The 17500-nt window shown below is 47.4% G+C and overlaps 1 protein-coding gene across 1 annotated transcript in view; it reads left to right on the top strand.

Moving 5' to 3' along the window:
- The window catches only part of sptlc3 (serine palmitoyltransferase, long chain base subunit 3), a 23815-nt gene that overhangs the window by 4421 nt on the left and 1894 nt on the right, over positions 1-17500 (top strand). The window contains exons 3-10 of the mRNA XM_076018918.1: positions 516-670; positions 1470-1618; positions 6411-6535; positions 7913-8006; positions 10346-10451; positions 11588-11807; positions 14585-14711; positions 16492-16627. Coding sequence (XP_075875033.1) covers positions 516-670; positions 1470-1618; positions 6411-6535; positions 7913-8006; positions 10346-10451; positions 11588-11807; positions 14585-14711; positions 16492-16627 — 1112 coding nt within the window. The remainder of the gene's footprint in view (positions 1-515; positions 671-1469; positions 1619-6410; positions 6536-7912; positions 8007-10345; positions 10452-11587; positions 11808-14584; positions 14712-16491; positions 16628-17500) is intronic.

Below are 17500 nucleotides of genomic sequence, written 5' to 3'. Positions count from 1 at the left end.
TAGCATCAGATGACCCAACCATTGCATTTATCTGGGCTTGGGGATCAGCACAAGGACAATACTCAAAGAGCGCCCCCTTGAGGCTGCAATGTTGCTGTGACCTAGATGGGGATCAAACCCAAAACCTGCTGTCTCAACGTGGACAATGTCGCACCTGGATTACACTGGTTAGCCTGTAACACACTAGATTTATAAAAAATCTAACCAGACCGAGTTTTCTCTTCTAAGAACAACATCAACTGGAAAAGTTTTGTTTTTCTTGGTTATTGTGGAGCTACACAAAGTAAAAAACAAAAAAATCACCAAAGTAGAAACATATCAGGACACTGGAAGTCTATCTGATCCATTTTACAGTCGCCAGTGTTTTCTTTTGTTTTTTTGTTTTTTCAGCTTGCAGCGTGACCACAGTCTGTTTTCTTTTTGTTTTTTTTGCTCTGGCACCCCACAGCAGCTCTGTGACATCCTGTTAATGTCTCACTGTGTGGTTGTTCATTCTTTTTCCTCCTTCCTCACAGGATTTCATACCTCTCTATCAAGACTTTGAGAACTTTTACACCAGAAACCTGTACATGAGAGTGCGAGACAACTGGAATCGGCCCGTGTGCAGCCTGCCAGGCCCCGTGTTTGACCTGATGGAGCGGGTGTCCGATGACTACAACTGGACTTTTAGGTACAGTCATAAACAGAACCAGAAAAAACGGAGACGTGATTTGCTAAAGACGGCCATGCAACTCTTCTTGGCCTACGAACGCATTCAGCTGGCTGACGGGAGCGCCACTCTCTCCTCTGGTGAGAGGCGCGAGTAGAAACGTTGCGCATGTGTGAGTCTGCAGCGTTGGTATTTCAGTCCGGAGCTTTTTGGGATCCAGTTGAGATGTTGCCGCGCCGCTCAGAGACATATACTCGGCGGATGTTTTATTAATAGGAGCACGAGCCGAGCCACGGGGAGGGGATGTGACACGATGAATCTGGGGGAATGGATGGGCGGGGATTACATGTTTAAAGAGGTTTAATGTAAATGGAAAGTGGGGATGAGGAAGTCGACTTGTGGGCTTCCTGGTGATGTGCGGTGAATAGGTAAAAGTGCAGAATGGGTTTCGTGTACGTGCGGCAAGAGCAAGTAGGTCATTTCGATGAGCCCAAACCAAAACGTGCCCTGAGGTTTTTGTTTGCTTTTTTTTCACTCCACCCCGCTCATTTGGATGTTTACCTCGGCTTGCTTAATTGCCAGAAATGATTACACATTCTGTTTCAAACGTCCCCCAGTTTGCTCTCTGTGAATCTTCCACGTGGATCTACATTAAATAAGATAGCCTCTTGACTAGCGCGCCATCTGAACGATTGACCCATTATCTTTTAAACCGGACCGTCGCGTAAAGCAATTACACCAGTTGCAGGTTGCAAAGGCGTGTGTGTTTGTAAAGGCACTCACGGAGGTTAAGCGGTCCCTAATTGTTACGTGCTTGCAGGCTAACTGGGAGGACATTGCACAGTGTCATCAACATGGGCTCCTACAACTACCTGGGCTTCGCCCAGAACGACACGGATTTCCTGAAAACTGTGGCCGACACCACTCACCAGTACGGGGTCGGGGTTTCCGGCACGAGGCAGGAAATGGGTGAGTGGAGACTGTTCCTACTTCTGCTTGTCTTCTTCCATTTTTTGTGCGAAACAAAGCGTCTGGTTTCATCTTGCGCTTTAAAAGCGAAGCTAAAAGTCCATCACCTCTTCAAGCTCCTCTCGCAGTGTGGAAAAATTAATTACACATGCATCTATTTAAAAGTCTCTGGCAGACCCTGATGCCGCTGAATGGGCTTATTATCCAACTGGAAATAAAAACCCCCATCACCTTCACTGTCGTGTGCCGTCATTTATTATCTGTCCTGCGAATTACACTGCCCACATGTTTAATTATCTTCCACGGGCTGCGGTGTCATATGATTTATTCAGCCTTTGTTGAATTATGTACCGTTTGCGCATAAGCAGAGATCATCCAGGCTGCTCTGCACCGAGGGGGAGAGAAATGATATTTTAGTGGAATGTAACATTTTGAAGCAACCGGAGTGTCGGGTGGAATGTTCTGAGGATATCTGGGAGCAGGAACAGCAGGGATCAAGTGTCGGCTTCTCTAGCAGTTTTAAAGGTGCATTATCACTCGGATTTGAACTCCTGTTTCAATGAGATTTAAAGCAACGCTGGCAAGTTTTTCTACCTTGATATTGTTCCAGTTTATTGACTGTGCGCCAGCGCGCCACACTTTACTTTGAATCAGTGCACCGGCCAGAGATAGGACCATGTAATTTGGCTGCCTGCCAGGCACCATCGAGTGAGGCCACACTTGCCAAATCTAAACAGATGATAATTGTATAATTATACAATGATACTTGTGGCCACGTTATCGTCATTATTTGATCATAATGTGCTCGCTTACAAGTCAATGAATTCTTAAAAAAAAAAAAAAAAAAAACTGAGGCTGATTAGAGTTTCAAAACTACCTGGTCGTTGCTGTAAGGAACCGCACGCAATAGGATCACATGCTCCGCCTCCGTAGTTCAGAAATCGGTATGCAATGAAATGTTATGAGCATCAGTCAGGAGGTTACTGGCCAAAGTCCAGAATGTTATAGAGTCGAGTGAGCGGGCCTGGCTCTGACGAAGTTGAGCCGGGGAGAGAAGTTCCCGCCTGTCACTTCTGACGCCTCTGTTGTTGTTTATCTGCCGAGAGCAGAAATTGAGCTTAAGCGAGGGCTCAGAGCGGGATGAGTCACCCGCACAAGGTTTCATAATATATCAGCACTTTGACAAAGAACAAAGCAAGAGGAATTAGCCAAACCGGAGGAAATTTCAAGGGCATGCGATTACTAGATTCAAATAAGTCAGAGTGCAACGAGGAAGCAAAACTGACAGACACACCACACACGCCAAAGCACGCCCTGTTCTCATCCATTATTCATTGATGTGATTTATTTATATGTTTATTTCTCTCTCAAAATGGGACTCTTTTCTTTTTTTTCTTCACTGTGTTTGTAAGCCGTGTTTCAGTTGGCTCACCAAGAGGGTTAAGAATAACAAGTATTTCTCCCACGAGAGCTTATTAGCCATCAATTATTAAGAGTAGCATCCCCGTACCTCTGATGAGGCAGTGACACCCTCGGTTCCTCACTGGTTTAGTTCGCAAGTGGAGATTTGTTGTGGCGATGCACCGAAAGCATTCAGAGTCGGTTCATTTTCTGAACAGGATGCTGCTGTTGTTGCTGTTGAATATGAACTGCTGTAATTTACCAGCAGTTCATATGCCTACATTTTGTATGTCCTCTACTTAAAGTGGTAGACCCAGCTGCGTTCAGAATTTATCAACGCTTCTTAATTCATTCAAGAAAAGAGTGACGTTGAAGTATTTTAGAGATGTGAAAACAGATGTGAGAACAGACATTGCTATAGAAATGTTGCAAAACACACCCTGTAAACCAACAGGCAAAGAGCATTTACAACTTTATGTGTTAAAAGGCCGTGTTCCCACTCCTTTTCCAATCATTAACATACGGTAAATTAGAAAACAATGTCATTTGTGGAATGATAAATTACCAGGAAACGCTGAGTACAGCCAGGAACTAAAACGTGGTCAGTATTTTATCATAATGTGCTCTCGCCTCTATGGGGCTGTTTTGAATGATAAAACTAAATGTAAATGTCGCATTGCTCTTTGGAGTCTCCCGTTAAGGTTGGCTATAGAAATGATGGATTCTCACACAGTTGCTTTTTCTTATTTTAATGGCACCATCTCAGCTAAGAGCTATGCTTTGGCAGGAAGAGTGCTGTTTTTTTGTTGGCAGGGTGACTTATCTTAAAGGTGCAGTTTGATAAATATGAGCAAATATTTTGTTTAAAATGTTCCTATAATAAACTATATAATGATCACTACTGATCAAGTCAATGTTGAAAAAAGCTTATTTTCGCTTCTGCCTTGAATGCATAGACACGTTCATAAAACTCAGTCTAATGTGTGAACAAAAATCTAATTAAAGCAGGGAAATAAAATAGTAGGACACACGTCACCATGTTTGACTTTCCATGAAACGGATTGAATATTGTCTTGATTAAAGCGGCCTTGAGGTGTTTCTAAACTTTCTTCAGCTGTCTAGCTGTTGAAATCTTTCTAAGTGACTTAGTGTTTATGCAAACTGACAGACTTCCATGAGGTCAGCGGGCTTTATTAGCTAAACAATCACACACTGGCCACTTCATTAGGTAAAATGGCCTTGCCTACATAAACAGCTAATCAGCCAGTCACTTTATTGGTAACTGCAGCAGAAAGTCAATGGCCCTGTTTGCACTTGGTCATTTCAAGCGTTTTTCGTATTCCGATCGGCAAAAAACACACAAAGTAACCAAGTGCAAACACTCCAAATCCGTGTTGTCATCCAAATACCCAAACCACCTCGGGGAGGTGGTTTCGACGCTTCGCTTCGCATAGAATAGCATTCGTCACGGACGTGTGAACAGAATGCGACTTCAGTCCACATTAACGACCGCCTACTCCACTCACCTCTCCCGTGTACGTACTTGGTCGGCGCCCCACCTCCCAGCGTCGTCATTATAAAGTTACAAACAAGAAGCGAAAGCATTTCATTTTTGTTAGACTCGTTTATTGTGATGCTAATAAATTTCATTCTACATTAGCGTATTTTGTCAGTGGAGCAGCGGTCGCAGTTTCCCCACATATGAGATTAAATGTGCGACGTTGCATCCAAAAATTTGCCAGCTACTGTTGATCCGAAAAATAAGTCGTCACCACTCTGTCCCGCCAGTCGTTACTCCTCGTTCGGATGCATACGCACGAGCTGCAGTTGAATTAAAACGAGTGACTTGATATAGTCCGCAAACAGGAAGTTGATTCTTATTCGTTTTCAGGTGAAACTCGCCGTAGTTTTGCGCTTTACTGCCCCCTAGTGGTTAGAAATGCACTAATGCGATCACAAGTGGCACGCTCGAGACGCATGTTAATGCTATGTGCGAACAGATGCCTCAAGATGCGTACTTGTGATACGATCCCCCAAAACAGTTACAAGTGGCCAAGTGCAAACAGGGCCATTGCTGTTAGGCATGTAAATGTGGTTAAAGCTAAAGTTCAAGTGAGTATCAAAAAGGAGAAGAAAATGGATTTACAGGACTTTAAAGGTGGTAACATGGTTGTTGGTGCCAGTCAGGCTGGACTGAGTGTTTCACAAACCAACTGCTGATCTACTGGGATTTTCAAAACATCACAACCATTGTTTTACAGAGAATTCTCTCAAAAAGAGCAAACATCCTGTGAGCTGCAGTTATATGGATGAAAATGATCTGTTGATTTCGGGGGTCAGAGGTTAGAATTAACAGACTTTGTTGAAGACCATTTAAAGGCAACACTAACCTCAAATAACCATTAATTAGAGCCAAGGTCTGCAGGATATCATCTCTGAGCAAACAAAACTTGCAACCTTGAAGCACCATGCACACTCACTCACTGGCCTCTTTATTAGGTACCCGGTGTCCCCATGCCTAATAAAGTAAGAGGGGAGTGTATGATCTATGGATCAGCTGGGCGAGGCCTTGATGAAAAGCGCATAAACATAAAGACAGATCTGCTCCACTCTGCAGTGCTTTTACACAGATCAGTCGATAGCCACTTTCCTTTAGCTCCTGAAACATTCAGCCTATTTCAACTTCTGATCACCTGCTCTAGGTGGATGCTGCTTGACACTGAATATTAACTGAATTAACTTCTCTATAGAAGAACGTCAGTTTTGACTACACAAAATTATATTCAGAGTGTATTCTATCAGCAGTATATTGCACCTATAATAAGTTAGATGATGTGATGCGTGTAATTTAGTCACTAGTGCTAAATGGGGTAAATCTATATTCTTCATTCATCTATCATTATATGTCATATTGCTCAGAGGCACCAGAGAAATAGAGAGAAACCTTATTAATTTTTCATACATGTAAGGCTACTGGAGGCACAGGAGAGATTGATCATAATTCCATTTTTTTGTTGAAGAAAATGAAAACGCCACGTGAGGTGAAAGATCACAATCCCATCAATTCTCCAAATTAACTCTGGCCCCCATCTGTCACATTAGAATGACAGTCTGCTCCATGAATGTTCAACCTGGTGCTCGCTTATATATATAACATCTCACGCAGGAAAGGGGTTTGAAATTAAGTTTTGAAGATGACCTCACCCAAAAATCTCTAGAAATTGACTCAGAATTCCCGTATCTCATATCAAGAAAAAGTGTGAGGTCCGTCTGCGCTGTCGGTCCAGATGTTTGCATTTTGTGCCTGTGGGTCTTTGTTCACCTCTGTGGTTGGCTGACGAAACGCAGAAAACATGAGGCACCATGCGCTCTCTCTGTGTGATTACCGTAGGAAACCTGAGCATCCATGAGGAGCTGGATCAGCTCGTGGCCAATTTCCTGGGCGTGGAGTCCTCCATGACTTACGGGATGGGCTTCGCCACCAACTCCATGAACATTCCAGCACTTGTCGGCAAGGTTTGTGATTTTCTTTTTTTTCTTCCCCTCACTCACTCCAATCCAAAAGCCTCGACACGGGGAACCCAAATGCAAATTTTTGTTTGTTTGTTTGTTTGTTTGTTTTTCACAGTTCAATAGTAATAAATCTAATCAACCCCAGATTTTGTCCCTCTTTTACGTATGGCCTAAATTAATGAATTTGCAGTCACACAGACTCAGCTGCGAACAAATCCCGACTCAGCCCATTAAGTAAAGCCATAATTAAACATTACAGTAGCCAGGAGGACGAGGTTCGGGCATATCTGCTTTCAAACACATAGACAAGGACAGGCAGGTTTTGTAGAGAGCACTACCCAAGGGTATGATTACCCATACTCTGGCCTGTCGACACACTCGCTTGGCTCTGTCACACACGCACACTCGCCGCCCCTGGGTTACTGGGGGGCAACACGCAGCATGAATATCTGTGATTGGACTGGACAGGGAGAGGTGGGGAGGGGACGTTGACTGTTTAAGTGATGAGAGCCGGGTCGTTTAAAGCGGACCACGGGGTGTGGCAGCCCCTCAGGCCGCGGCCCTCTCGGTGACCCTGCGGGGCCTGGAGGCGGGGGTGAACCCGCGCTGCCGCCTCTGTCCTACAGGGACAGGCTGTGCCAGGACGGTGCAGGCAGAGAGCTACATTAGAGTGACAGCTGCTGGTAGGCCAGGGACCGGGCCAGCTGGACCCCCGGGCCAGGAGCCGGAGTATCCGTCACCGAGACAGTGTCTAACTCAACCCCTCCACGAGCGAGCCTCATTCAAAGCAACGCCGAGCGCCGCGGCGTAAAATATGCAGATGCGCCGGAGAAACGTGAGCGAAATGGCTGAATTTATTTGCTTGCAGATTTGAATGGCTGCAGCGGGGAACCGTATGCTGGGAAAGCCGGAGCATGCGTGTTTGGCGCAAGCACTGTCAGGCATGAAATAGTTTAAAAATGGGAGGGGAGGGGGAGAGGGGAAGGTGAGCGAGGGCGGCCTACGTAATATCATGGCACACAGGGGACATGCATAGAGGTGGTTATTGCTGAGGATGTGAATGGAGAGGAGGCGGAGTGGCCTTAAATGTAATTTGGCAAGCGGGTCCTTTTATAAAGGACAATGCAAAGTCAGATTTCTCCCAAATACATGGGAAACAGTCCACTGTCAATTATCATTTTGGGACAAATTGCTTTCATGTTTTATTTTTGTAGTGTTTTAATCAAGCAGTTTAACTTGATTCTTAGGGTCACCACACTGCCAATGAGCACATAGTGTAGAGTTTACTCCATATCTTTTCCACGTTTCAGGAATTCAAAAGGCTCAGCTGTGACGGTGGAAATGTGAGCAGAGCATTTTTTCCCTTCTTTTGATTCGCAGGGCTGTTTGATACTGAGCGATGAGCTCAATCACACGTCTCTCATCCTCGGGGCCAGGCTGTCAGGAGCGACTATCCGCGTGTTCAAACACAACAGTAAGTTCACTAGCAAATACACGAGTCGCGAGAATTCTCGCACATCTCTCTCCCGCCCCGGGTTCTTCCGATAAATCAAATGATCTGCGATTTCACCGCTGTGTGAGTTGCGTCGGTGGGCCTGTTTTGCCAGGATCATGCAGTTGTGTTTGTGTTTCCCAGCCGGCGCTGCTGTGGGAACTTTTCCGTGCATTGGGGGTAATTTGCCCTCTTTAAAGCTCAGTGTTTACAGCAGCAGATATCACGGCTGTGTCCATACAAGTGGTGTGCAGATCAATACTAAAATATCGATACTTCCAATACTAGACCTTCATGCTCTGAAATAGATAGTAGTACATACTAGAAAAGAAGGATAAAACAATAATATTTCATTTATAAAATGTATTATCTATTATCATTTGCTGTTAAATTTTTAGGTTTAACAAACTTGTGCCATTATTGTGACATTCTTTTATTTGAGTAAATACCTTGTATTCTAAAACAGCGTGTTTGTACCCCTTCAGTGTAGGCTTTTTGGAGAGACTATAGATAGTTGAATCTAAACAAGATTAAGCATTCAGAGCAGAGCAGCCCCATCATTCGTTTGTCCCTGGGATTTTATACACATTATGTATCTGCAAAAAGTATCGGTATTGGATCGGTATTGCCGATGGCAGCCTGTATTTGTCTCAGTGTCGGATCAGAAAGAAAACTGGTGGTATCAAACATCACTCTTTTTCCTATGGACTCCATACAACGGCTTGGACAGCGGCTGTCCTCGTTGACACGGTCGAAACCTCGCGCCCTCGGAGGAGGGCGATGGGGGGGAACTGCTGAGCGCCGACGGTGCAACGGTTCGCATTTGCAGTTTGCATTGGGAACAGCCGGCGCTCCTGCAGCCAGGGAGACGGGACAAATGAGGCAGGCGCCCCTGCGACGGCAAATGCGTCCTGACAGGTACATGCACAGTCGGTTACGGTTCTTCCGAGCAAATCCTAGATGCCTGTCTGACGGCGCAGGGCCTCGGGGCATCGGGGCGGCTGACCTCTCCCAGGTGCTGCAGACACCGCTGCCCTTTTTTTTTTTTTTTTTTTTTAAATGACCAGGTCAAGTTAATCAGCTTAGTCGGAAAAGCAGGGACTCTCTTCGACAGTTCTCTCCATTTAAATTGCAGTTCAAAATGATCGCACTGTGCGATGCGTGACAGAAGTAGAATTCCACTCTAGTGCGGGAGAACCGGTTCGCCCAGTCCGGTTCTGTCTGTTTGTTTAGCGTCAAAGAGGGACACTCTCTCGTGAGGGATTCCATTCCTCTCTCTAATACGTGCGCCCTGAGGGGCCGCTGTGGAAATGATGGCACGTTTCACGGTCGCCCGCACGTGCCTCGCATAGAGTCCCGCCCGTCCTGCAGCCGCTACAGTGTCTCATATCACGAGCTTATCTCAAATCAGTACACACGGCGGTGAGATTATCTTGCTCCCATTTCTTATTTGTGTACACAGCCAGCCTCTCTGCGCTAGACCCCCCCTCCCCTGCAGTTGATATCAGCCGCATGACGTGCACCCTGCACCCGGAAGACCCGCTGCGTCTGAACTTAAGGGAGTCCTCTCATTTTTACAACTCGGGCAGCGTCATTGATCAGCACTGACAAGTTATCTGGCAACGCCGTATTTATTCCGAGGTTTCAAACCGGTCTGATTTGTGGATTTACCCCGGTCAACGTCAGCGGCGAGAGCTATCAAATACTGCCATCTGCTGGCGATCTGCGAAAGTGCGCCGCATACATTTATACATGTATACGTGGACATGTATACTTTAAAGATCGTTAAAAAAAAGAAATAATAAAAAATATTTTATCAAAAATACATGGCTTCCATACATATATTGTATGTATGTATACATATATACACGCACAATGTATACATGTATCTGTATGTATACATGTATAGATTTTCTTTTTTAATGATCTTGACTGCAGTTGGTGATCCTCCCTGATGCAACAGCAGAGCTGCTCGTTAGCATCCCTGCGTGATTTGCGTGCGTGCAGTTTGTGCAAGGTGTTGCTGGCAGCGGGCGCCGCAATTTGTACCGCGCGCAGCTGCCCTGCCCAGTGGAAATTATTACTCACTTAATGCCCTTTGCTATTTCTCACCTCTTTGAACGTCGCCCCTCCGCCTCGCGTATGAGTTGCGAACGTTCTACTATTAGCCGCGATTGCAAACGTTCAAAGCGTCCAGTTTGGCTCGCGTTGGCTCTTTCTGGGGGCCATTTAAAGTTGGAGCTGCAGATCAGAGGCTGAGAGTTTGTATTTGTGTTTGTTCATTTATTTTGGCTGTGTGGCCTTTTTGTGTGTGTTGCCAGACATGCAGAGCCTTGAGAAAATGCTGAGGGACGCCGTGTGCTCGGGGCAGCCGCGGACGCGCCGGCCGTGGAAGAAGATCCTCATCATGGTGGAAGGCATCTACAGGTCGGCCGTCATCACACTTCCTAACAAGTCCTTCTCCCACAGACTCACAGCCGGTGTCGGTTGAGATGTTACATCAGTCTGATGTGAAAAAAACAGGGAAAAAAGAGGAATTTCCCTCTTTTTGTAACCAGAGATGAACTTCCAGTTCCAGCTCCAGTTGCGTCCCTCTCTGCCCTCGAATGATAATGTCCGTTTTTTTGTTTTTTTTCTTTATGTGTGTGGTTGTGCGTTTGATCACCGGGGAAAGAAGAGGGGAGGAAAGGTATTGTGTGTCCCGTTTTAGTGACTCTCCCCATCTGCTCATTAGCTCCAAATCAAGGCCAAATGGAGCCACAGAGATTGACTTGGCCAAACACACACACACACACACACACACACACACCTCCGGCTGTTTATCAGGGCCGCCTTCCTTCCCTCTGTTGTGCTCCACGATTTACTCCCGACTTCACGCAGTTTGATTGTTTTGTTTTGCTTTCCCTGTCAAGAAAGCATTTAGCTTATTGCTTTGTGACAACGCCGCTCATCAAGTGGCGAGAAATCCCTTGAGCCCTTCTCCTGCTGGGTATTGACTTAACTATCAGTTCCACTGCAATGCTCTTCATTTTGAGAAGCAAAGTAATTGCACAAATTGAACCCCCACTGAGGACTCAGACACTCATGAAACGCGGCTCCCGGAACATCACAAGCGAGAGACAAAGGAGCCTGAGAGGTTTAGCTGTATCCTGAGCCCACCTTTCATGTCCAGCTCCAGTCCTGCCTCGGAACTCTGTCTCATGTCATTTTGGCTGCAGACGCTGTAAGCCGCAGCAAAGATAGCAGGTCTGGGTTTGTTCTTTCTATTTTTTCCTTCACCCCAGCCTTAGGCCAGCTCACACCGTGGATTTGCAGCCATAAAAGGCTAACAAAAAAGAAGTAGGAGGAGGGTGGAGGGGGGTTGGAGCGAGTTGAAGAGGCTGAACGATTCCTGGAAGTTTGAGGAATGCAAATTCTTTAATGTGCGCGGCTCGCAGATGTACGTATGGTCTGCGGTCGAAGTGCTCTTCCTGTTTTTGGGCGAACAGATCGGCTCAGCGCCGGCGAAACGTGTCCGCGGCTGTTTGCGGCAGCCCTCTGAGTGCGTCCTCTCTTGTCAACAGCATGGAGGGATCCCTGGTGCGGCTCCCCGAGATCGTGGCGCTCAAGAAGAAGTACAAGGCCTACCTGTACCTGGACGAGGCCCACAGCATCGGAGCGGTGGGGCCGACGGGCAGGGGCGTCACAGAGCTGTTTGGCGTGAACCCGGCCGACGTGGACGTCCTCATGGGCACCTTCACCAAGAGCTTCGGGGCTGCGGGAGGCTACATCGCCGGGAAAAAGGTTTCTGTTCTGCATACACACACATGTGCATACACACATGTGTATATATAATAAATCTCAGGGCGCTGATTCGGTTGGACGGGAGAGAACAACCCGTCATCGCAGGTTGCCAGGTCAAAGCAAACCATGAAGGGGGCCAAAACTTGTAAACACGCAGTAGATTCTCCTGTCGGGAGGAAATTAGTCACGTTGTTTGGCGGGAACGGTGGCATCGGGAAAAGATTTGACTTCCCTCCTTTCATCAAACGCCCCGGGTCCTTTTCTACCGCGAGGCCCTTCAACCCCGCTCGGCTTCCAAACGACCCCGGCGGACGCCATTCCCGGTATCTGAACCCAAACCCCTGCTCCCAGGAGACACACCAGCCTCAATCACAATCCAACCCCTGTCAACCCCCCCCCCCCCCCCCCCCCCCCCCCGGCTTCCCACTCGCGGCTCTCATGTGTCCAACAAATGTTCCCCAGGCAGCGACTGCAGTCCTTTCCAGTCCTTTGTCCTTCCTCGTTACTCCATTAAAAAGTACACTTTAGTACACAACCGCACCGCGTTTTGCACGACCTGATTAGAAAGCAACGGCGGGAAAAGGCCATGTTGCTCGAATTAGGTATTCATAGCGGAGCCCTTTCCTGCCGCTCAGCCCCGTAATGCCAGGCCCGTAATAAGAAGGTGAGGCTGGCTGGGAGCCAGCCCCTTCTTGTGGCAGGCGTCGGAACTGCGCTGCACATTTTTAACAGGATGACTTTTAACGAGCAGGATGATGTTTGAAGTATGAACACTGGGCCTCGTGTGACAGCTGGCTGTTGTAAACTCCAAAAGGAAGCAGACAGGAGAGAGAGAGCGAGAGAGAGAGAGAGAGAGAGCGAGCCTGTAGAATTGATGTATTTATTGTTTGCGGCGAAGCCTCACAAATCCTACAACGATCGCGTTCGGGCCCGACCAAAAAACCAAAAAGGGGGGTGGGGGGGTTCTCGCAGATGTGTTTTGGAAAACAGTCATGTTGTAGTTATTTTATGAGAGTACCAAAAATAAATGCCCCGACAAATACAGTCCAAGTTCCTTCTAATTCTCTCGCAACCTTGCACGAAGGAGGAAGGCCTTCTTCGTCGGTTAACCTTTTGCTCAAATGTAATGAGGTTATTAAACACATCTGTCCAATTGGTAACTGGTATTTGGTGTGTGTGTGTGTGTGTGTGTGTGTGTGTGCCGCTCTGGCTTCCTTCCCGCTCAGCGGCACTCTTGGATGTGTACGGGGCCGCTTGCGCGAGCACTTGCGGCCGCCGTGTGGCTGCGAAAACACTCTCAGCTGTCAGTTCGCACCGCAGACCTGAGATGGATTTCGGACATGTTCTCTTAACCGGTTTATCTTGGTCGCAGCGAAATCCTGCGGGGCCCTGACGCAGTGAACCCCCGCCCCCCCCCCTCCCCACACACACACACACACACACACACACACACACACACACACACTCCCCGACACACACACACACACACACCCGCCGTAAAACGAAAACAGATGTCAGGCTGTTTCAAGGTTCTTATCCTACGTTTGAGCATTCACCCCCCCACCCCACCACCACCTCCCGAAAAAAAGAAACTCCAATCCCCTCCCGTGTGTTTGAGGCAGCCCGCAGCCTCCGCCCAGTGGGGACAGATGGCACAGAGTGGAGACGGCGGCCAGACAGCATCTCCGGCTACGTGTCATCACCCGGCACCCGCTGGCCACCGAGCGGCAGCTTAAGCCCAGCACCACTTTTGGTACACATGCTCCAGAGTTCCATGACTAAATCAGTTTCCTGAAAATCCCGCTCGCTTCCTGACAAACCGCGAGCCTGAATTAATCTCCTGCTGACATGAGCACGATAGTCCCTCAACTCTGGCTGGTTTCAGCACCGAGTCTTTCTCAAATTAGTGCTCTGGCTCCCTAAGGCAGGGGTAGGAGGGCGGGGAGGGGTCCTGGGCCACGATACAGTCAGTGACTGGAAAGTCAGGCTGACAGACAAACGGACTAATGTGTTTTAACTGCTGATTAAAACTGCGTCTCCGGCACTCGTGCCAAATGAAGGGCGACGTCAGCTTTGCCTGTTTCATTTAAAGGTCCGTTATTTTCTGTAGCTCTGCAACAAAGTATATTAGCCTACTGTTTCCAGCCTTTTGCATTTTTTTTTAGCTTTCCGCTAATGCTTTGCTAGGCCTTCCACGTGTTTGGAGAGGCACAGCACAGGGCCTCAAGGAGTGGAATGAACACCTGCCGAGGGGTGTTGGTGCCCCTTGTGAGATCAATTGGGGCTTCATAGCACGGGCCAAAGATACTTATGGGAAGAAAATACCTTTGCAAAAGTAAAAGTACTGATTCAACTTTTGTCAGTCAGCCATGATTGGATGTTTACACTTAATAACAAAAAGAATGACAGTGACTCCAAAGCAGAGCTACTCTAAAATAATATCCCTTTAAAATATGAGCCAGTTTTAACTACACAACAGCAAAGTTCAAATTGCTGCACTTCAGGCAATAACTGAAAACCCCCCCAAAAAAAACTGAATTACTTTGAACAGAATTTGTATCTTTTCAACACAAAAAGTAAAGAGTGTATTTTTCCCCAATGTAAGGAGTAGAAAGTACAGATATCTGTGTACAAATGTAGGGTGTAAAAGTAGAAAGTCTTCAGTCAAAGAAATACTCGAGCAAAGTATAGCAAGTGATTGTACTTGGTTACTTCCCACCTGTGTTGGTAATGCATCCCGATGCTGCGGCGACTGACCAGAGTTCCCTGTGCCGTAGGAGCTGGTGGACTACCTTCGCAACCACTCCCACAGCGCAGCCTACGCCTCGGCCATGTCGCCACCTGTCTGCGAGCAGATCATGCGCGCCATGAGGTGCATCATGGGAGAGAACGGCAGCATGGAGGGTGAGTACTCCAGCTCGGCCGCTTAAAGAAAAGAAAAGAAAAGAAAAAAGATCTTCTTCACACGTGTAAATATTATGTCTGGCTTCGAAAATTCTTCGCACCTTTTTATATAATTTCTCTGGAAACAATAGCAAACGGAATCCAGAGGAGAGAACCAATGTTAACATTAGGAGTAAGTCCAGACCTGCGGGGAAAGACAAACAGCTGCTTGGTGAGAAAATGTGGTAGCAATTACCGGGGGTCTGGGGCGGCGGAGGGGGGGGGGGGGGGGGACGTGCTCGCGGTCCCCGAGCACACATGAGTCCAAACGTAAGAGGTGGAGGAAATCACTTTCATGTGTGTGTGCGCGCGTGGACGTGTGCGTACGTGTGTGTTGTGAGGGTCGCTGCATCTCTGAGAAGTTTCTGCTTTAATGGCATCGGACGCGAACGGACAGGGAAGCGGTTGCAGTTGCCGCCGGAACGGCAGGCGTTGCAGTTGCGCTTTTTGACAAACGGCGCGAGAGCCGGTTAGGGCGCGAGACGGTAAGCAGCCGACGGAGATTAGCCAGGCCGAGTGAAAAAAAAAAACGGGCCGTCTGGATTCAAATGCAAAATTTCAAGGAAAGATGTTGACAAAAGAAGAAGTGCTGGACTCGTTAGCCGTGTGCCACCGAGGGATACGCACACATCTGCGACGGATTGCTGTAATGGGTTAATCACTCCAAGGACCCCGCGTCTGGTGGCTGAGGTGTATTGGAGCTTCATGCAGAGATGAGTAACTTCCTCGTATGGCTCTGAACCAGACATGCTTCACGCGTGACGTAGCTGTTGTGGAAAGAAAAGGGAAAAAAAAAAAAAAAAAAAGGCTCGACCTGCGCGGAGGGACGGAGAGGAAATGCGGCGGCAAACAAACAAGGCGGCCGCTTCGCCCCGAGTCGCCGCTCTTTGTTCCTCCGTCTGCCTCCGCTCTTCCTCCGCACCCTCCTCATTTTCCTCGAAGATGTTGAATTTCGCACTTGAGAGCAAACCGGTGGCAGCGTCTCTGAAAAATGGGGCGGGGACGGAGCGCGGTGGCCACTCATTTTCTTTTTTTTTCTTTCTTTTTTTTCTTACGCCCATTCGATTGCCGGTAGGTCTTTGACCCTGGTGGCCTCTATCTCAGCAGAGAGGAGCAATTTTGAGAAACGGGCCCAGCGGTTTTTTTGGCTCTCCCTCTATCTCTGACGAGCCGTTTTTAAAGAATCGCTTTGTGCGTTTTCAGGCTATCGCGGCGAGTTGCGATCCAAGATAGCCCAGCAGAGCCAAGCTGCTACAGCTCCAGACCACCAGGGGCCCCCCCCCGACCCCCCCGACGGGGCTTTACGCTGCATTTCGGCAGCGTGGGCGGCCGCTGCGAGCCTTTGATTTGTTTTTTTTTTGTTTTTTTCCTCGCGCGTTTATCTGAAACGCTTTAGAAACCATTTGTCCCCGCTTTTCAGCCGTGGCCTCGCTCCAGCGGCAATCAGCGCTCCCAAAAATAAATAAATAAATAAAACACCATGTTGGGCAAACCTGTGAGCACGTACCTCAAAAAAAAAAAAAAAAAAGCAAAAAAAAAAGCGAAAGCAGCTGGTTGCCACGGCCGAGCTCCAGTCGTGAGCGGGAGTTGACGGGGCAGGCCGACACAGTCCAGATGGTGGTACGGGACCCAGACGAACGGCGGGGCGTATCGCAAAAATAAGCGGCTACTACTAGTGAGGAAAGCATTGTTGCCTCACTCGTCTACATCTGGTTGCGTTTCCCCACTTGAAATCTTTCAGGCATCAGACGGATCCGCCAACTGGCAGCAAACACCCGCTACTTCAGGGCCAGGCTGAAGGAGATGGGTTTCATCATCTACGGCAACGATGACTCACCTGTGGTCCCAATCCTGCTCTACATGCCAGGCAAAGTGGTGTAAGTCAACCAGAGGTTTCAAATCTGTACAAACGTGCGACGCAGGCGGCGTTCAGCTCGTCTGGCTCGTTAGCGGCGCTTGGTAGGAATCGAATGCGACACCAAATGTCCACCCTGGCCTGAAAAAGAGCTACTTTGTCACGTCAAGTCAGATGATTCCAATTTGTTCGAAAACAATGATCTGAATTTTATTGGGTATTTACGACACACTTTTAAACCGTCTGCTGATTTTACTGTGTCAAACATTTCTTTCGCTTTGCAACGAGTCTCTGTTGCCTTTGTCTGATGGCTCTAATTAGATTTTTCTGTAAAAAAAAAAAAAAAAAAAGGTTCGACATCTCTTGCACCATGTGTGTTTACAATATGATGAAATGTAGGGAATGTATTGGAGAAAAAAAAAGCTTCCACTTGCGGCAGAATTTTAAAAACACGACTGCCGGTTTGCCAGCTTCACTGAGTAATTTCCCATTTGTCAGGTGCAAATTCCCTGAAATGTCCATTTAGCTGCAGAGTGAAGAATAATTCACCGGCTCGTTTTAGATCACAGGTCATCCAGCGACGCCCTTTTCAAATCGAGTTACTTCGCTTCCTTCTCGTTTATGGAGCTTTGCTGGAATTATTAAAAAGAAAAAAAAAAAAAAAAAAAAAAGGATTTGTAAGGGCGACATTGCTCATGAATTTCAATGTAGTTAGCCAGAGCAGAGGAGAAAAGACATTTGCATTCAGATACAGCATGTGGGGCGCTGAATATTTCAGATTTTCAGCTTTACAAGAGAGCTGCGTGGAAAAGATTGTTGCACGGTTCTGCATTTGATAGGATTCCCCGTTAAATAGTCTCCGTCGTGTTATACAAAATAAACAGGAGCAAAACTC

The sequence above is a fragment of the Nelusetta ayraudi genome, unplaced genomic scaffold (genome assembly GCF_046127955.1).
Source record: "Nelusetta ayraudi isolate G7.1 ecotype Tasmania unplaced genomic scaffold, CSIRO-AGI_Nayr_v1 ptg000008l, whole genome shotgun sequence".
In the NCBI taxonomy this organism is placed as follows: domain Eukaryota; kingdom Metazoa; phylum Chordata; class Actinopteri; order Tetraodontiformes; family Monacanthidae; genus Nelusetta; species Nelusetta ayraudi.
Note: the sequence above shows the minus strand (reverse complement) of the source record. Positions and strands in the feature narration are given on the sequence as shown.